This window comes from Cupressus sempervirens, chromosome 4 (assembly GCF_028749045.1).
Source record: "Cupressus sempervirens isolate cs-2001-9-10 chromosome 4, ASM2874904v1, whole genome shotgun sequence".
Classification (NCBI taxonomy): domain Eukaryota; kingdom Viridiplantae; phylum Streptophyta; class Pinopsida; order Cupressales; family Cupressaceae; genus Cupressus; species Cupressus sempervirens.
This window is the reverse complement of record NC_143121.1, coordinates 357755194-357776723: the sequence shown is the minus strand read 5'-3', so window position 1 is coordinate 357776723 and position 21530 is coordinate 357755194. Positions and strand designations below refer to the sequence as shown.

General features: G+C 36.6%; 1 protein-coding gene across 1 annotated transcript in view; it reads right to left on the bottom strand.

The window, feature by feature from the left end:
* The window catches only part of LOC149561547 (F-box protein At2g02240-like), an 81119-nt gene extending 64675 nt beyond the window's left edge, over nucleotides 1-16444 (bottom strand). The window contains exons 1-2 of the mRNA XM_089825181.1: nucleotides 15943-16444; nucleotides 15649-15767 (exon numbers count right to left, since the gene is read on the bottom strand). Coding sequence (XP_089681307.1) covers nucleotides 15649-15767; nucleotides 15943-16215 — 392 coding nt within the window. The 5' untranslated portion in view covers nucleotides 16216-16444. The remainder of the gene's footprint in view (nucleotides 1-15648; nucleotides 15768-15942) is intronic.
* Between the last annotated feature and the right edge of the window lie 5086 nt (nucleotides 16445-21530).

Here is a 21530-nt window from a genome sequence, read left to right as displayed (position 1 = left end):
TGTGCTTCGCCTTGAGTTTCGCTGTCTTTGCCATGCTGTTCGCTGCTTGTAGTATTTTTCCATGATCCTTCTCATATTCCTTTGCAAATCCAATAAAGCGCTGAGAGAGGAAAGGGTGCCCAAATGCTTTTTCCTAATGGCAACCTTTCCCAACTCCTCCAATTTCGATCCAAAATTTGTCTCACTGACATCTTCTTCTCTGATATCTTCAAAACCAAGGGCTACACCGTTGTCGCTCATCATGGTCACAGTGGAAGTATCAATGCCTAGGCCGTGATGTGCAACTGCCATTTGTATATCCTTTTATTGTACCGCCATTGGTATTGGTTATTCACCTCATTTTCGAGAAGAAGGGAGTTTTGGGCATCATATCCTCTTTGTCTTTCTTAGTGTTTGCCCGCTTGGGATTCTTACTTGCACTATCATCCTCCATGCTCGTCGCCCTATTACGGGATGGTAGAGTGGTGGACCAAAAGGCAAGAAGAACCAAGCGGAGCAATCCTTAGACAAGAACGAAAGATGGATGTCAGCTTAAGGACCCCTTGCAACTCTAAATGATTTGAAATTACCTCTACCTATAGCCAAGGGGGATTCTCCTTCCCTCAGTCTGTCCCTCATCCGTATCATGTCCACTGTACAGATATTGGTGTCGGTTATTCACTTCATTTTCGAGAAGAAGGAAGTATTGGGCGTCATATCCTCTTTGTCTTTCTTATTGTTCGCCCGCTTGGGATTCTTACTTGCACTATCATCCTCCATGCTCGTCGCCCTATTACGGGATGGTAGAGTGGTGGACCAAAAGGCAAAAAGAACCAAGCGGAGCAATCCTTAGACTAGAACGAAAGATGGATGTCAGCTTAAGCACTCCTTGCAACTCTAGATGATGAAAATTCACCTTAACCGATAAACTTACAGCGACTTTTCGGAACCTAGGATATGACTTTCAAGTAGTTCAAATCCCTTACAAATCAGGAATTTACCATGCAATTCACCTCCAAATAAAATTACCCAACCTAGGGCAAAAATCGCAGCCTCTTGAAAAAATCAGAATTTTATCTTCCACAAATTTCGGCTCCCACAAAATTCGGCCCCCACAAAATTCGGCTCCCAAAAATTTCGCCCAAGTCTGGAAAAAATCTGCTCCACAAAATTCACCCACATGGAGAGGAAGAAATGATTTGTGAAAATGAGATGGGGAGGAGACTCCTTTTATAGCCAATTTTCTTTCTCCATAAAGCTGGCCTACATGGTCTAGGAGAAAACAAAAAACAAAAATTAAATTCAAGTTAAGGCCCACAATTAAATACTTAGCTCAAAAAAAAAAAATTTGCCAAAAGAAAATTGCACTTTTAAATTTACCAATTAGCTCCAATTGCAAAACGAAATTAAATGGCCTTGAGGGTGTTAAATATTTCTATTTAATGAGGGTATAGTAATTAATACGTCATTAAATTTGGATTTTGGCTAACCAAAAACCATTTTTTCAATATTAAATTACCAATTTCATTAAACGCAAAAAGTTTTCAAGACAATTTTAATCTATTAAAATCAATTTTTTGCAATTTCTTACCCAAATTGATTTTGCCAAGCTAAAAATTAAAAAATTAAAATTTCATTTAGAACCAAAAATCGATTTTTTACACTTTCCTCATTTCAACAAAATTAAAAATTTTCACCAAAGAAAAATTTGACATTTTCCAAAAACTTAAGTCTAATTAAAATTTCTCTTTTGAGAATTATCCAAATTTACAGAGTTAAGACCAAATTTTCAAAAAAAAGCGCCTAAATACCACAACTTTATCCTACCAAGTTGAAATTAAATTAGAAAATTATTCAGCCTAAGGACAAAATTGATAGATTTGGAAAATCAAGTTGAAACCGGGTGAAAATAAATCTAACCTTCTCCCCACTGGCCCTGAAGGTGTCCAAGGCTCAAAATTTTCAAAACTCAAAATTGTTGGACAATCCAAAAATTTGCCAAAGCGATTAGAAAAAAGGGGGTCCCCAAAAATTTTGGGGCGATGGTGTGAAAACTTCACAATAGTGTACTCTATATAGGATTGGGTTGTTAACCGCTAGAGTTGTCGTTGAACCAAAAGATAGACCTATCAATGCCCAATACAACCACTAGACTTGTAGAAAACACAATAGGCAGCTAAGTCATGTCGCAAACCCCACGAGGAATGCTGGCCCACTGCTAACAATCCCCCTCCCTGCGTCACTCATTGCACCCTACATGGATTTGATCCTATGACCACACTCTAATACCACTTGTTAACTGCTAGGGTTGTTGTGGCACCAAAAGGTCAACCTATCAATGCCCGATACAACCACTAGACTTATAGAAGATACAGGAGGTGGTTAAGCCATGTCACGAACCCTGCCAAGGGCATTGCCGCACTACCAACATGGGTGGTTTTGGCTTTCCTATTTTGGTCACTCCTTTTTGAGTTTGTATGCAATTCCCCTTTGCCCCTCTTCAAAGAAAACCCCTATACTATTACTATGCCTTCTGAGTATGTTGTACAATGGAATAAGGTGCTACATTTTTGTTAGGAACCTGTGTGTTCCTTCTGTTTATTTTGTTAGAGTAGTGTTGTTGGACGCATATGCTTTGTAAGTCGTCCCGTGAGTATATTTTATTATCCCACATGCATAGGTAGTATTACTTTTCTAGATCGTACTCAGTATATAAGAATAGGTTGAGGCCCTTGATGGGCACGGACGAATTTATTGTATTGAGCTTGCTCAAAGGAGGTTACCCCCTCGAAGTGGCCTGCGATCAGTAGATTCATTCTGAGTTCTGCTATCACTTTGTATTCTGTTATTTCGAGCATTCTCACGATATTGCTATAAGGAGGTTCTTCACATCTGGTATCAGAGCACTCTCTTGGGCTCGCTGGGTGGAAATTACATCAAATTTTTTTTCTATCGTGGCCTTCAGGTTCCTCTCACTTCTAATATCTCTTGTTATTGCAATAACTCTTTTCAGTTGTTCTGTCTGTGAGTGAATTTTTCTAAGTCGACTGTTCAAAAAAAAAACAAAAATAAAAAAAAAGAGAGTAAAAATTTTTCTGTTTTTTAGTCGTAGCTTCCTTGTTTGCTTTCTGTTTCTGCTCATACTTCCGCAGAACGTCTGCAATATCATTTCGCATACTTCCTTCCTTGGCGACCCAACCCCAAATTTTACATATCAAAGCCCTAAATCCCTCATTTATCTAATTTTAGGGTTTGCCCTATCTTTTTCACCTCTCATCCAATCGCCACCAAACTGAGCCACAAGATTCAATTCCTCATTTTGCTCCCTTATCCCTCTTGGACTGTTCGCCTCATTTCGCCTCCCTACCCTTGAAACCCTCATTTTTCTGTTTCCCTTGTCCCCAGATAGTCTCCCACCACCCGTCGAACACCCATTTCCTATCTGAGTTTTACCCAAATCCAAGTTTGCCGTAACTAAAAAAGTTTTTGTTTCTCATCTTCTACCCATTCCAAAAATAAAAATAAAAAATAAAAAATAAAAATAAAAAAACCTTGTTTTATGGTTGTTACGCGTACAGGCGCAAAAATCATGGAAGAAGAAATGGCATCCCTCAAAACCAAACTTCAAGATCTGGATGACAAAATTCTGGGTCTTAACTTTCAGCAGTCAGCCATGAGCCGAAACCATTCAGGAGATACTGGGTCCTCTTCTGGCAATTTCCGTGGACCAAAGCTTGATTTTCCACGCTTCGATGGTTCTGATCCGACTGGATGGATCTATAGGGCAGAGCAGTATTTCAGCTTGCATAATACTTTGGATAACCACAAAGTCCCCCTTGCATCTTTTCATTTGGAACATGAAGCTCTTCAATGGTTCCGTTGGTACATCAAGGCTAATGTAGGCCCAACGTGGAGAGAATTGTGCACCCTCATTTTGGAGCGCTTTGGCCCTAGTTCCTTTGATGATTTCACAGGAGCACTCACTAAACTGCGTCAAACAGGCACTGTAAGAGAATACCAGACAGAGTTTGAAAAATTAGCTAATCACACAGAGGGCTTGTCTGATGAATTCTTCCGTAGTTGTTTTGTCAGTGGTCTGAAGGATGCACTTCGCTCAGAAGTCAAAATGTTTCGACCTACTACAATGATGGAAGCCCTTGGGTTGGCTAAGTTAGCGGAAGACAAGATTAGTGCTCTACAACGCTCCAGATCTAATTTTGTTCCATTCAGAAATACAGGTTCTCACAACCCTCCAGTCATACCAGCTCCCAGAACTACTCCGATCAAGCACTTGTCTGAAACAGAGATGCGAGTCAGGCGAGACAAAGGGCTTTGTTATAATTGTGATGAGAAATGGTCTCGGGGCCATAGATGTGTTCAGCAAAAGCTCTATCTCTTGGATGTGGATTCTCCACCGGAACTGGAAGAATATGTAGATGCTCAGGAAACAGTGGATGATGAGGTTGAGCCTCACCAGCCTGAACCTCCTTCACCAGAAGCTCCACCAGAGATATCTGTCCATGCTTTGGCAGGAGTCACTACTCCACAAACCATGCGGGTCAAGGGTTTCTTCAAGAAGATCCCTCTTACTATACTCATTGATTCTGGTAGCACTCATAACTTCATTGATCCACGAATAGCCAAACAGGCTGATTGCTTTATCCATCCCTGCTCTAGCTTTGAAGTCATGATTGCCAATGGGGGCACTTTACCTTGTAAAGGGAAATGTCGCAATGTGCGTCTCTCTATTGGAGATTATAACATGCGCTCTGACATGTTTGCCTTACCCTTAGGTGGCTGTGATGTGGTTTTGGGTGCCCAATGGTTACGCACTCTTGGCCCCATTCTCTGGGATTTTGCTGAACTTTGGATGCAGTTTTCAGCCGAGGGGCACCAACACACTTTGAAAGGCTTACAACCAGGGTCTCTTAGCATCATCAGTTCACACCGTATGGAAAAACTTCTTAAGAAGAATTCACATGGTGTCATCGCTCAGCTCCATTCCATTCAGATGCAGCCATCAGCAGTCTCTAGCACTCCTGCCGATCTCCAACACATTTTGGACAAGTATTCTGGTGTATTTGCTGAACCTGTGGGATTACCTCCTTCTCGTCCAGAGGACCACCGTATTCAGCTCCTTCCTGGCAGTGTTCCGCCCAACATCAGGCCCTACCGCTACCCATTTCATCAGAAGACCGAAATCGAGATACTTGTCCGTGACTTACTGAAGCAAGGTATTATTCGCCCTAGTACCAGTTCCTTTTCTTCTCCAGTTCTGCTTGTTCGCAAAAAAGATGGGTCATGGCGACTCTGCATTGATTTCCGAGCACTTAATCATCTCACTATAAAGGACAAGTTTCCCATTCCAGTTGTTGATGAACTTCTTGATGAACTTCATGGGGCTCATTTTTTCTCCAAGTTAGATCTTCGTTCTGGGTATCATCAAATTCGGGTTAATGAGGAGGATATACCTAAAACTGCCTTCCGCACACATGATGGTCACTATGAATTTTTAGTCATGCCCTTTGGCCTCACGAATGCTCCTTCAACATTTCAGGCAGTGATGAATAACATATTTCGACCATACCTCCGGAAATTCATTCTGGTCTTCTTTGATGATATCCTCATATATAGCAAAACTTGGGCTGAGCATCTCCATCATCTGGAGCTTGTCTTGCAACTTCTCTCTGATCATCAACTCTGTGCAAAACTATCTAAATGTGTGTTTGGCCAGGAGGAAGTGGAGTATCTCGGGCATATTGTTGCACACCATGGCGTGCGGGTGGATCCTACAAAAATAGATGCCATGAAAACTTGGCCGCATCCTAAAACTCTCAAGAGCCTTCGGGGTTTTTTGGGGTTGACTGGCTACTACCGCAAGTTTGTCAAAGATTACGGGAAAATTGCAGCACCATTGACAGCTCTGTTAAAAAAGGATGCCTTCTCCTGGACCCCTGTTGCTGAGACTGCATTTGAACAACTGAAACAGGCTATGTGCAGTACACCTGTTCTCGCGATGCCAAATTTTTCCAAACCCTTCACTATTGAGAGTGATGCTTGCGGCAGTGGATTGGGTGCTGTTCTCCTGCAAGATGACCATCCTATTGCGTTCACTAGCAAAGCCCTCTCTAGTAAGCATCTAGCCCTCTCTACTTATGAAAAAGAAATGATGGCTATTTTGCATGCTGTACAGAAGTGGCGGCCATACCTCTTAGGGAGTCATTTTTGCATCAGAACCGATCACCAAAGTCTGAAATACTTCCTGGAACAACGGGTATCCTCTCCTACACAACAGAAATGGGTCAGCAAACTCATGGGGTATGATTATGAGATCACCTACAAGAAGGGTAAGGAGAATATTGTGGCAGATGCTCTTTCTCGCACATTTGATAATCAAGCTTCCCTTTCCGCTATTTCTATGCCCATTCCCAATTGGTTAGCGTCTGTTCAGCAGGGCTATGACAGTGACTCTTCTTTATCTCAAATCATTCACCAGCTAGCCAATAATCCTTCTGCTATACCACATTACTCTTGGGATGGTGCTTCTCTTCGATACAAGGGTCGGCTAGTGCTTCCTCAGAACCCAGCTCTACATCAGGCTATTTTTTATGAACTCCATGCTTCTCCTTCAGCAGGGCACTCAGGCTTCCTCAAAACTTATGAGCGAGCAAGGAGAAACTTCTTTTGGAAAGGGATGAAACAGACGATTCAACAGATGGTGGCTGAATGTGATACTTGCCAACGCCACAAGGGTGAAACGACCCTCCTTCCTGGCTTGCTCGAACCATTGCCCATCCCTACACGGATTTGGACTGATATTTCTATGGATTTCATTGAAGGGCTTCCTAAATCCGGTGGCAAGACAGTGATCTTGGTTGTGGTTGATCGTCTCTCGAAATATAGTCATTTTTGTGCCCTCAGCCACCCCTATACTGCCTCCTCTGTTGCACAAATCTTCATGGACCAGATATTTCGTCTTCATGGACTCCCTTCTTCCATTGTCTCTGATCGTGATGCAACTTTTACCAGTCATTTTTGGACTGAACTGTTTCAGAAAACTGGCACCAAACTGAAGATGAGTTCGGGCTATCACCCACAAACTGATGGTCAAACTGAAATTGTCAATAAATGCTTGGAAACTTATCTTCGTTGCTTCACTTCCGAACAGCAACATCAGTGGGCCAAGTGGCTCCCTTTAGCTGAATGGTGGTACAATACCTCTTACCACACTGCCTCTAAAATGACTCCATATGAAGCAGTCTATGGTCAGGCACCTCCAGTGCTCCTTCCCTACACTCCCAACAGCTCACCAGTCCAGGCAGTTGACATAGTTCTCCGCAGCAGGGATCAGATTCTTCGTACCTTACAGGATAATCTTCACATGGCCCGTAATCGGATGAAACAGCAAGCAGATCAACACCGTTTTGAGCGCTCATTTCAAGTTGGGGATATGGTTTTTCTTCGTCTACAGCCATACAAACAATCCTCCCTAAAGCTGAAAGGGCGTCATAAGCTGGCCCCAAAATTTTATGGGCCTTATAAGGTTCTGCAGAAGATTGGTTCAGTTGCTTATAAACTGGAACTTCCTCCTTCTTCCCGCATTCATCCAGTCTTTCATGTTTCTTGTCTAAAGAAAGTTCTGGGTACCACTGTCAGAGCACAAACTACTCTCCCTGAAATGGATACGGAAGGATCCATTATCCTAGAGCCGGTGGCAATCATTGACCAGCGCACTCGCCAGCTTCGCTCTCGCTCCATCTCTGAGGTCTTGATTCAGTGGCATGGCATGCAACCAGAGGATGCTACCTGGGAACCCCTTCTTCAGATTCAACAACAATTTCCACACCTTAAGCTTTGAGGACAAAGCTTTTTTCTAAGGGAGAGGGGATGTTAGGAACCTGTGTGTTCCTTCTGTTTATTTTGTTAGAGTAGTGTTGTTGGACGCATATGCTTTGTAAGTCGTCCCGTGAGTATATTTTATTATCCCACATGCATAGGTAGTATTACTTTTCTAGATCGTACTCAGTATATAAGAATAGGTTGAGGCCCTTGATGGGCACGGACGAATTTATTGTATTGAGCTTGCTCAAAGGAGGTTACCCCCTCGAAGTGGCCTGCGATCAGTAGATTCATTCTGAGTTCTGCTATCACTTTGTATTCTGTTATTTCGAGCATTCTCACGATATTGCTATAAGGAGGTTCTTCACAATTTTCTGAGACTCTAGTTCCCTTGCATTGTTGTTTGTAGTCCATGTCCCTAGTCAGAGCCAACTTTCACAAAAGAAACTAATTCATGTTCAAATTTTGACTAAATATAGTGCTTGTTCAATTTCAAAATGTTAAATTTGTTAAGCCTTTAAGTTAGTAGGGATTTTTGGTCAGTTTCTAAACACTCGTTGAACTCTAAAAAGCCATGTAGAACTCCCCCAAACTAGTGATAAACCATAAGTTTGTTAGGTCTGGCTCAAGTTCCGTCTCTTAAATTGTCCCCAACACGTCTCTTAGAAGTAGAAAAGAAGACCATGTTGGTTGTTTTATCAAAAGATCAACTTGTTAATGCCTAATGCAACCACTTGACTTATACAATCCACAAGAGGTAGCTAAGCCATCTTGTGAACCCAAGCGCAGCACTGTGGATCACAAGGAGACCAAGGGTGCACATCTTGCAACAATCCTCCTCTAAGGCAAAAGAGGGGTTTAAACACATAACTTGTGCTCTAATAACATTTGTTAGTTCAATGTGGAATAAATGTGCTTGAAACTATGTCAACACAAATGAGACTATGGTTGTGGAAATACAATGTGTATTTACCACCTATGTTAAATTCCAATTTAAATTAGACATGGAAAAGGAGGCTTCTATTGTTGTAAACTAAACAGCCTAGAACAATAAAATTATTATTCAGTCATATGAAGCTTAGAAAAAAAAGAAACAACAGTGCAAATGTTCAGTTGCAAAACAAAGCAATTACTAAATATTAGGAGGTGTCACACTAAGCTTATGGAGGATAATCATTGCATATGGATTTTTTCTATGCTAGGGAAAATGATGTAGACATAGGGGCAGCAGGAAATTTGTTGACATATAAATGAAGGTAGCTAAGTAATGACTGCATTTCAAAAGTTCTTATCCCTTGACCATGTACAACTAAGTCTTCAACGTTATGCACAAAGCCTTATGTTTCATGTTTTACTCATTATTGAGTTAAAAATTATGAGCAATAGAGTTCTCCATAATTCATTTTATGAACTTCAGAAAACTCCTAAATGTAAACAGTCAGTTACAAGTACACTGAAAATACTGCCTGGAGAAGGTTATTTTCCTCAGAAAAGGGATTCAATTGAAACAGAGGGGACAGTTACAGAAGCAGTTATGGAAACTGAGAAGGTAGATTAGGGGAATTTATTCTCGTAGGCAGTCAGATGAAGGGAAAAAGGGCTAATTACGAGTGCAAATCAATCAAAATAGGGAATTATCATTCAGTTCTTAAATAGAAGAGAGGCGGCAGTGATTTTCTTTTGACGTGTTCTATTTTATAGTGGAGGAGATCCTTTGAGTCTCTAATTTTATCAAGGAAATAAAGGGGATTTTTTTAAAATCTTTGTGTTCCTTATATTTTGTATAGATTGTCATTTTCCTTTGTATTTTGCAATTGCTCCTTGATTTTTCTCACCTAATATCAAACTGTGGGTGTCTGCGTTATATGATCTTCGAGTTGTAGTTGTTTCATATCATCTAAAGGAATCATTGCTTGTTTCTTAACCACTTTTGTGTATATCGAGCAGATGATCTCTGAATTGTTTGTCTCTGTTTCCCTTTCATTTTAAATATACATTGGCATTTGCAGCATGGCTATGCTCAGATGTTAGTTTGTCTTTCCTACTTTCTGGTTAAAAACATACCTCCAGAAGAGAGCTGTACCTCTAAAATTCAGAGGAAAATTGCTAATTCAATAAGTAATTTTTGTAACTGTTAATTTCTTACTTATCTTTTGTTCTGAGCATATTGGGTCATTTTTAAAAGTTATCTTGGAAAGAAAAATCTGTTTACTGGCACTTACATATGAATTCATAATGTAACTGGGTAAAATATTTGCTGAATTCACGAGGAGCAAATAGCCTTTTCTTGAAACCCAATATTTAATAGTTTGTGCTTTTGTTTACACTATTGGCTTATTTGGCTAGGTGATAAATGCTCTCTTTCAATGCTCTGCTTCCTCGCCACATGAACTAATAAAAAAATACCTCAAACAAATGTGCTTGTAGTGTTAAATACTCTATCAACGGTCTGCTCTCTCACCACATGAAATATTTAGTAAAATGCCTCAAATAAATGTGGTATGTTTGACTGGACATAGATTTGGATTTTAAATTATTTATGTAGGTAAAAGAGTTTCATTTAAGAGAATGCTAATTTCATTTTTTTATTAAAACATACCATCAGATGCAATTAACTTTATACATTGTATCCTTTGTATTATTAGATTATAGTCCTGTATTTTTTGTCAGAACAAATAGGGTTTCATCATCTCTCTGCTCTCTTATTTAAACAAATACAAAATTCTGCCAATATGTGAGTTCTGGAACAGACATGGACATCCATCAGAGCATAATAAATTAATAGGTTTTGTCAAATGTTGCTACAATTTCCCGACAGACATGGAGGAAGTGTGCATACAAAGCATTTGAATTACTGGACTCAAGTGTATTACAGAAATATCATCTCATGGAATGCAGTGATTGCACGAAATGCACAAAATTGATTTTGTGAAAATGCTTCACAAACTTTCTGGCAGGTCGTATATGCTCTGGGCTATTCCAACGTTGGTATAATGTGTCTAAGGATTTACTGCATTGAAATGACAACAGCATAATTTTTTGCACTCCTATCTTGTAAGAATTTTCCTTGGAGCAAAATGACGCCAAGATCAAGAAGCTCAAGCACTAGCACAAGAGAAACTAATGATGATTAGATGAGAATGAATATCAAATGATTGGATATGAGATGAATACACACTAGAAGTGCTTGTATATAAAGGCAGCTAGAATGACTAGGAGTCAGCAAAGAGATAATGATTACAACTCAGCGCATGTCCACCAAAGGTGGATTATCCTCCATTGAGCACCGGAGTTTGTGCGATGATGAGAGTATAAGTTTACATAGGTGTATCTCATAAAGAGATGTTGTAGACACTATGTGCTCTAATAAGTTGCTAACTCATGTGTTGTCAACAAGACAACTCATATGTCTATGCATATTCCTAAGTGTCTACATGACAACTAATATAAAAATGCATTATCCTAAGTAAACTTAAGTAAAGTGTAATAATAATTAATTATTTAAACTAACACCCCCCTTAAGTGCAACTTAGGGAAATGCACTTAAGCTCACAAAGCTAAATGCAAGATGCAATGTGGGTCCCGGCTACTAGGCCATGTTAGGTACCCATGTACAAATGCAATGCTCTACATACAATGTTATGCAATGTAATCTCTCTAAAAACGGAGAAAGAGGGAAAACCTCATCAAAAAAACCTCCTCCGAAAAGAGAGATGAAGTAGTACAAGATGCATGCAACGATGGAGTAATCTAAACCCCCCATATATCATGCATGTACAAGCATATATCCCCCATAAGAAAAAAATACATGATGGTATCCCCCGATATTGAATAATCTCCTGCAAGGATGTCATGAAGACCAAAAAGTATCCAATGTCTACAAACGACATTTCTCCCTTTAGGAAGAAGATACACCAAGTATAGGTGCAAGTATACTTCCCATTGTGGATAGGAAGATGGATGAGGAATCCATATGTAGTATGCTATGGATGCTGCCTCTGAAGTTTGCTCATATGTTGACAAGTCCTTGATGAATGTAGATGCCACAAGCCAATCTGGTGGATGCCCAAAAGAAGGTGGCAAACAAGGTAACATGTCCACATATGAAAGTGAATCAAACTCCAAAGACAAGGAATCATCCTTATAGGAAGATATGGGAAGAGAAGCAATGTAGCCTCCCCTCAATGATGAATGCACACCCATGAAAGAAGCTCCTTGATGACTGAAGAAGCTCACCATGAAAACTAAATGATGTTCCTCCTTGTAGGAAGAAGTGGTGTCATAGGTGTAGTAGAGAATGCTCCCCAACTAGTAGGAAGAATCCTCAAAAGATATGATGTTTGAGGAAACGGGAATACAATCTCCAAAGATTGATATGTCTCCTTTGAAGTAAAAGAGTCCTCCTCCAACTGCTGAAAAGAAGTGTCCACAATCATGTCAGTCTCAAAAGAAAGATCAAGTGGTTGAGGGTCAGAGTGTTCCCTCGCAACAAGTGAAGAAGAATTCTCGTCAACAAAGAGAAGATGGATGTCATCAATAATGTCTCCCACATCTTCAATGTAAGACTCCACAAACAACACTGCAATATCTGGAAGGAAGTCATCCCATGAAGCTGAAATAGGAAGACATGGTGTTTCCTGCTACACTGAATCAGGAGCATCTGTGGCTGGAATTGGATCGGTAGAAGCAACAAGAGCATCAGGAGGTATGATCTCAACTAGAGTTGTAGGTACCACAACTGGAGTGACTGGAGATAGAATGTCTCTGATAATGGAAAGACTCGTGAATCTCCATATGCTTTCCAAAGACACATCCAAACGTCATGAGGACTACTTGCCTTACTAAGAGAAGCCAAAGATTCCTTACTCATACTATTATACATAAAGTGAAGAAGAAGAGAAAGATGTCCCTAATCAGCATTAGGTGGAAATATCTTCAAATATAGATAAGGAAACACTTCCTTATGTTCTCTTAGAGGATCAATCATCAAAGCACTCCATTTCTGATAGTTCCTTTTTTTCAATTTGAATCTTAAAACAAAGTGACACTTTTGACATGACTCCATGAGATCAAATAATGTATGCACCCCCAAAATGCAAAAAAAATAAAATAAAAAAACTCCACCTAATGCATGATTTGGCACTTTATATTTAGTGCGATTACAATGGCCACTTACCTATTTAGGGCCTAAGTGGACTTCTGATTTTGCTAGTTACAACAACAAATATGAAGTTATATCGAACTCAACAAGATGAGACACAAGTGTTAGATTATGGTGACTGATCAAGAAAGTACTGTACATACTCAATGCCCCGAAAAAAAAAAATTGGTACGATTCGCCATTCGTAGAAATTTTTTTGGTACTATTCGCCATTCGTAGATTCGCCACTAAAGTTATGGCCGACATATGGCCGACATGTTGTAACCCTAAAACAACATAAAATACTTGTATAAAAGGGTTTAGGGTTAGGTATTTTTTATTATGTTGTGATGCAAAATTGGTTCTTGCGGCGGTATTGAGCTGTAAGGGATTATGGATTGTAATCAAGTTGTAATCATTGGATTGTAATAAGATCGGACTTGCTGTTTGGTGGACGTAGCCCAGGGATTGGGTGAACCACGTTAAATCTTGGTGCCTTGTGTTTATTTCTGTGTGATCTATTATTTTTTGTTATTGGTTATATTTGCATGTAGTTTTCATTTCTGTCCGTAGTTTATCCTAACAACAAGACCTCTAAAGGATCTAATTAATTACAAGTGCCAACAGGCCAAAATGAGACCAAAATTTGAAAGTACTATGTCTACTCAAAATTACTCCAAACTAATACCAAATCTGGAAAGTAGATAAAAACTCATGCACTCTCAAAAAAAATAGCACCTAAATATGTGTCTAGATGAGCCTGAACTAAGCCTTTGAAATTGCAAAAATTGGGATTTGCAAATTGCAAAAAAATTCAAGAACAGAGATCTCAAACATCCTGCACCAATGTGTAGATCACGAAATTCTACCCCAAAATTAAAAAATTGCTGGAAAAAAAGGGTCCATATGAGGGAGATATCGCTGTTTGAAAATCACCTCTGTAATTATTTTTCTTGAATCGCCATTGTCGCACCTCCAAAAATCAAATGACTCTAGATTTCACCTCAGATGTCCGAATTTGATGAAACAAAATTCGATTTGGGAGTTTTTTGACCTTCTGAATGTGATGCCAACATTTGATTTGCACCACCAAGCTCCAATTTTCACTTGCAATAGAAGGCCACAAAATACGACTCCCGAAATCTCCCCAAATTGTGATGTACAAATTGCCAATGCTACACCAACAATAAGTCAAGCCAAGATTGCACTTCTTGAGAAAAAGTTTTCACACCATGAGAGCTCTAATACCACGTAAGAATTTGCCTTCGAGCAAAATGACACCAAGATCAAGAAGCTCAAGCACTAGCAAAAGAGAGACTAATGATGATTAAATGAGAATGGATATCAGATGATTGGATATGAGATGAATACACACTAGAGGTGCATGTATATAAAGGCAACTAAAATGACTAGGAGTCAGCAAAGAGATAATGATTACAATTCAGCACATGTCCACCAAAGGTGGATTATCCTCCATTGAGCATAGGAGTTTGTGCGATGATGAGAGGATAACTTTACATTGGTGTATCTCATAAAGAGATATTGTAGACACCATGTGCTCTAATAAGTTGCTAACTCCTATGTTGTCAACAAGACAACTCATATGTCTATGCATATTCCTAAGTGTCTACATGACAACAAATATAAAAATGTCTTATCCTAAGTAAACTTAAGTAAAGTGTAATAATAATTAATTATTTACACTAACATATCCCTTGTGTTCTTCATATGAAAGGTTTCAAGTATCCTTATGAATTCTTCACCGATTTATCATATAAATGATGACATTGACTTTATCCAGTTGTAGCTAGGCTCTTGGCAATACATATTTTAGAATTTTCTGTTGGTTATTGTTGAACATAGGCTTATTCATTTTACTTAAAGAAAGTACGAGATTAATTCATCTCGAAGTTATCAACTCTTATTTCTCTATTATGTAGACGACAAGGGACTCAACCATCTTTTTGAGTTGTTGTCTTAAATCTTAGGATCTTTGGAATGAGATTCATGACTTTCATAGCTTGAGTTTTTTGATGGCATATGACTTTGTTGGAAGATTATCCTAGAAGTCCCACTAAATTGACTAAAAATTAGCATATTTTTAGGATGGAAATTCTTTATAATATCTAATAAGCAGTCTATCAGTATCAAAATCTAAAATTGTAATGTCCCCTGTGGGATTTCAACCAATAACATTCTCTGCTATTTATAATGTCAAAATAGTCCTCCGACCGAGTGATATTGTTTGCAAATTTAATGGATTCCAAATGCTGTGATCAAGTGGAAAGAGCAAGAACTCAAGAATGCTGTATAAATAATCAGTGATATGCTTAGTTCATCAGCTCGAACCATAGTGATTAAAGACATACAGTGTTATTAACCTGAGATATGCATAACGACTCTGCATTTTTTTACCAGTACAATTCAAAAGAGTGGTGCCAAAATGTAAATAGTTCTACAAGTTACAAATAGGCCCACAAATTAAAAATAAGACCTGACCAAAACATAAAACAATTTACTTTAAAGGGACATGACCAAAATCAACATTGAAATCTAAAATTTAATATCGAACTATTAAACAGTACAAAATATAAAACCCAAAATCTGCATCTAATACTAATATTTAAACAAATAAAATCAAGATCAAAATCTTAAAAACTAATTTATAATATGAATGCTTATATGCTAACCTTGAATTATCCCGCCTCACCCATTCCCAATGAGAGGGGTCTTCACCCCAAGTTATGGATAAATCTCTTGCAGATATCATGCAACCAATCTTTCCAGTAGAATCATCCAACCAAATATTCTGCAATAGGCAACAACTACTACATTATAAGGAAGAGAATGTTTTTCTTAACAGTCATACAATTTGGAAATTAAAATAAATAAATAAACATTGGGGGATCTATAACTCCTTAAGACTTTATAAAAGTGAATATTAAAGTCTTTTTAATAATAGAAGAAGTGATAGATCTCCGTACCTTGGTCCCATGTTCTGTGACAAGATAGATATAGAGCTGTTTCTTTGACGGGAAGGCAAGATAAGGGAATCCCTTGGAAATGTTTTGGCCAAAGCGTTGAGTGGTCATATTCTCCCAAACCAAATCTGCATCGGCAGCAGATCTCCAAGACCGACACACGGCGGCCAGACTGCGAACATCTTCCACACTTGTGAAGGAAAGAATTGTTGAAATACAGTTCTCTGCTAACTCCTCCAACGAAACGCCATCTTTCCCTCCTGTTGAAATCTCCATCTTTAACCTAGTTTATGATTTGGGCTTGCAAGAAAATGTGCCTTTAGTCTGAGAAAACTGTTGTATTGTTGTTTGCTTCGAAACGAATCTACTTTCTGCAAGTAATTCAAAAATATTATTTAGTGCTGTTCGCAAGGAGGCCATCACATGCTTTGGCATTACGAATCTATTCCTATTAAATAGCGCTTGCGGCCGAAGGAGGTGCCAGGGATAGTTCAATATTTTATAAATTTGTAAACTAGCAGTCGTCAGCTTTTCTGTGTCCAACGGGTAAGCCGATAAAGATCTTTTATTTTTCAAAAAACATTTAAATGATTTTTATAAAAATCAATATGAAATACTAACAATTATTTGGAAAATTGTGAAACATAAATTTTCATTAACTAGGAATACAAAATTTTCTTCCCAAACACACATTATTCTTTGATATATATATATATATATATATATAACTTGAATATAAACATAATCCAATTTTAAAACCTTAATCACATTTTGAATTGAATTGTACCTTTAAATTCAAACTTTATCATTAAACAATATCTTTACTATTTTATTATTTAATTAATAGTTAAAATTTAAATATTAATGGTGATAATAATTGTTATAAATTAACATCTTTTATATATTATAGAAATAAATTATATTCTTAATTTATAGCTAGTATAAGTTCTAGCGTAACTTCTTGAAAACTTCCTCATATTATTGTTTCTATTTTTAACAAATCTTAATATTCAAACAATTTCTATCATAAAATCTTAAAAATCTAAAATTTATTTTTTAATTATATAGTATTTCTAATTATATTTTATTTCTATATTTTATATTTTAATTAAATTGCATATCAATTATATTTTATATCTCTTAATTGTCAAGTATGTTTTACCTATAAATCAAACATCATTTTTTATTTTATTTTTACTTTCTTTAATGATTTTATCTCAATGAAAAGTGTATTTTCTATGAACACTTAAAAAAATTAAAGTTTCATATTGTTATAATTATAAAGGCAAGAGCCTACAACACAACGGTAAATTGTGAGCCTCTTATCAAATCTACCCATACTTAATAAAATAATAATTAATCTTGGCTTCGGCCTCTTATATATATATATATATATATATATATATATATATATATATATATATATATATATATATATATATATATATATATATATATAGTCATAATTATAAAGATTTGTTTTTACTTATAAAATATATATTTCTATTATAAGATAAGATAAGATAAGTTTATTAATGTCCAATGGGAGATCAACAAGGGTCTATGCGATTGAAAACTTACAGGACAAAAAGTAAAGAACCAGCAAACCATGAAACAGTGGTTGGGAAAGCAAACAAAAGTGAAAAGAAAACCAGATACAAAACGCAAACTAAGAGTTCTTCCTAGGCTAGAAGAAGTCCAACACTAAAGGATATGGACCCAAGTAAGTGAGAGAATGTAGTTGTCTTTGAGATCTACTAGTGGGCTGACATTGATGAAGATGAAGTTGAAGATAAGCCCTACGGGGTCACATGGATCTGGAGTGAACAATGGTGGAGGTATTTGAGGGCCACTTCACACCCCGCCCAGAGGGTAAGGGTAAGAAGAAGTCTATAATGAGCTACTCTACAGCCTGCTTCAGGGGGAATAGAAGTTGTAGGGTGTGATCACAAAGTTGCATCGCCTCCTAGAGATAAAATGTCAAACATCTTTGATCTATGTAGCTAAAGAAGGAGGTCAATGAGTTGCACTCTTTGAATAAACAATAAAATCTCCCTCTGATCTCATAATAAGTAAGGCAATAGAAAATGAAGTGTAACTCAGTCTCAGTCTCGACCAATGTGCATAGCCTGCAAATTTGATCCTCTCTATCAATGTGGTGGTATGTTTGGGCCCATAGACGGTGGGAACCAACCCTAAATGATCCTAACATGAACCAAAGAGCATGACACCAACTCTAAGATAAATATCTGGGTCAAGCAATAATCCCATCCTATGTGTCCAGAAAGTGCTCAACATAGAAAGTCATCCTCAGACTTAACCCCCGAGGTGGGCTAGTCCAAGTCATAATGAGGTATTGTCTGTAGATGTCAAGTCTGACCTGCTCTTTCAACTCCTCTCTGGAAGGGAGAAGATGAGCAAGAGTGTCTAACAAGAACCGAAAGGGGGGCAAGCAATCAATGTCTATCCAATGGAGCTCATAAGGGATGTGAACTGGGCATACCAACAGCAAGCTCTCAAAGAGGTGTTAGATCTAGCAAGCACAACTAAGGAGCAGTATGCAAGGTAAGAGTATCTATCCCAGCCTTAAGTGGAATCTGCAAAGCAACGAAGATAGTGGAGAAACTATATCAAGTCAAAAATAGCTCCCAACCTAAAGGGATGAGCTTCGAACTCAATCAGAATGATACTGTGGGAGATCGAGTGATGACATCTGATAATCCGTTGAAGGAAGAGAGTCTGAATACGCTCAATGAAGGCCCAATCCAAATCAAGCAATGATGGTCCCCAAATGACCGAACCATATAGAACAGTAGGTCTGACCAAAGAGTCCAAGAGGGACAACTTGGATGAGGTGTCCTGGAAATGGTGTATGAAGCACTATCTATAAATCAAGCATAAAAATAAAATCATTATTTAAATTAAACACATTCTTCAATTATTTCATCCTATTGAAAAGTGTAGTTTCTAATTGCATATCAAATGTTTCTATTATAAACCCTTAAAAACATAAGTTTCTATTATAAAATAAAGAAATTTGCATCATTGTAAAAAATACTATTAAATTTTATTTTGTATAGCAAAGTTGTTTTAATACAAATCAAATTTCATATCAAATGTTTCCATTATAAACCCTAAAAAAGATAAGTATCTAAATTATAAAGTCAAGAAATATACATCATTATCACAAATACTATTAAAATCTATTCTTTAAAGTTATTTCAATACAAATCAAATTTCATATCAAATATTTCTATTATAAACCCTTAAAAACATAAGTTTCTATTATAAACCTTTAAAAACATAATTTTCTATTATAAACCCTTTAAAATGTAAGTTTCTACTATAAAATTAAGAAATTTGCACCATTGTCACAAATACTATTAAAATTTATTTTGTATTATAAAGTTATTTCAATACAAACCAAATCTCATATCAAATGTTTCTATTATAAACCCTTAAAAAACATAAGTTTCTATTATAATTTATAAAATAAATGAATATGCATCATTGTCACAAATATTATTAAAATCTAATTTGCATTCCAAATTTTATTCATTTGAGTTATTTCAATACAAATCAAATTTGTTCTACCCTGAATTCAAATTTTAAAAGGGTGTAATCATATGAAATTTATTGGATAAACTTAGAACAATATTCATAGCAATGGGATAAAGTAGTCCATTAATAAACTGCACGAGGGTTCCTCACAGTGAAAAAATTGCAGCATCTATGATCAATAAGTGATATTAATCCAAGAGCTCAAAATTCTAGAAATTGTTATGGACAAAAGATACGAAGAAAATTTGGGAACCCAAATCCTTAGATTTTTCCTTACGATTTAAACCTATCATTAAGAGACATCTCTTGGAACTTGATAATTCTAAGCACAACTACAATCAAATAGCAAAACAACAATTTAAAATGAAAAATTGCTACAATTAAATAGAAAGACAATAATTTCAAATAAAAACTTACACTTGATGGTGATCTAAGAACAATGCAACCCAAAAGAAGGGGGATCAATGCTCTGAAAGAGCTTTTAGCCTTCTTTAGCATGAGGAGAAAGAGCTTCCCTAATCACATCCATTAGTGTTTCTTCTATAAAGATGAATATAGAAAGAGGCCCAATGCTTTGTACAAAAATCACTAACAAGCAATTTAGAAGCATTGGTTTTAATGGAGACATATAAATATTTTTTTTCAGATGTGGAGGAACTTCTAGATAAGAGCAACAATTTCTACGAACTTATATGAAACTAACAATTTCTATGTTCTTTGTTCACATAAATTATATATAACTATCTCTTAAAAATTAGAAAGTTTGTATGACAAGATTAAAAATTTTTTTTTTTTAATTTCTTAAAATTTATGTGTTGGAAAATCCACCAAAAATTTCTTAAACCATTGGGGCTAACAATTTTCTGGTGGAAATTTGTAAAATCTAGGAGCAAAGCTCCCACATATAAGCCTATTGGCTTGCAAAATGGTTGAATATTATAATTTATATATGTCAAAAAGTTTGATTTGTTTTTTAGTCCATATGAATTTTATGTATAATTAAAATTAATAATCATTTGCATAGTAATTTTTTGTGTGTAAAATGTTACTATGCTTTCTTATTATTTGATTTGAAGATACCTTGTAGGATTGTTCAATACTATAGACACTATATTTTAATATTAAAAACTTTACAAATATTTACATATAATTACAGTAGTAAAATCTTCCCAATCCATTTCTTTATCGCATATTAGGATATTAAGATCCATTAGTGTATTATTTTGATTAATGCATGATATTGTAGACATAATATGTTTTAATATTGCATAGTATTTCCCTGTGCTTGTAAAGTATGAGATTGGGAAATGCTTCCTAATTCATTCCTTCATTGCAGACCTAGACATTGCAAAGAGGCATTAGTGTATTATTTTGAGTAATGCATGATATTGTAGACACAATATGTTTTAATATCACGTTGTGTTTCCTTGCACTTGTAAAGAATGAGATTTGGAAAGGCCTCCCAATTCATTCCTTGATTGCATACCTACACATTGAAAAGATGTATTTGCGTATTATTTTGAGTAATGAATGAATAGTCTAGCACAAAAGATACAAAAATGCACCTATTTGAACTAATTTGAATGAGAAAAAGGAATTACTTGAAAAAACAACTTTGGTGTGTAAGAAAAGTTGTACCTTTCCACACTATAATGACAAATCTGTTGAAGTTGACTCTCTTCCTTTTTCCTAATAATTGTGTATGGGTTATTTTGCATTTTTGTTTATCAATCAAAGGAAAATGATGACTTTTTACAAAAGGCATTTAATGATTTGACTCTTGATATAGATACAAAATGCACATATTTAAACCATTTTGAATGAGGGAAAGATATTGCTTGAAAAAATAACTTTGGTGTATAAATTGGAAAATTTTGAGAAGTTGTACCTTGCTACACTATAATGACAGCTGTTGTAGTTGAGTCTCTTCCATTTTCCTGATAATTGTGTATGGATTATTTTGTAATATTCTTGCATATCGATCAAAGAAAAATGGTGGTTCTATATGAAGGTCATTTAATGATTTGACT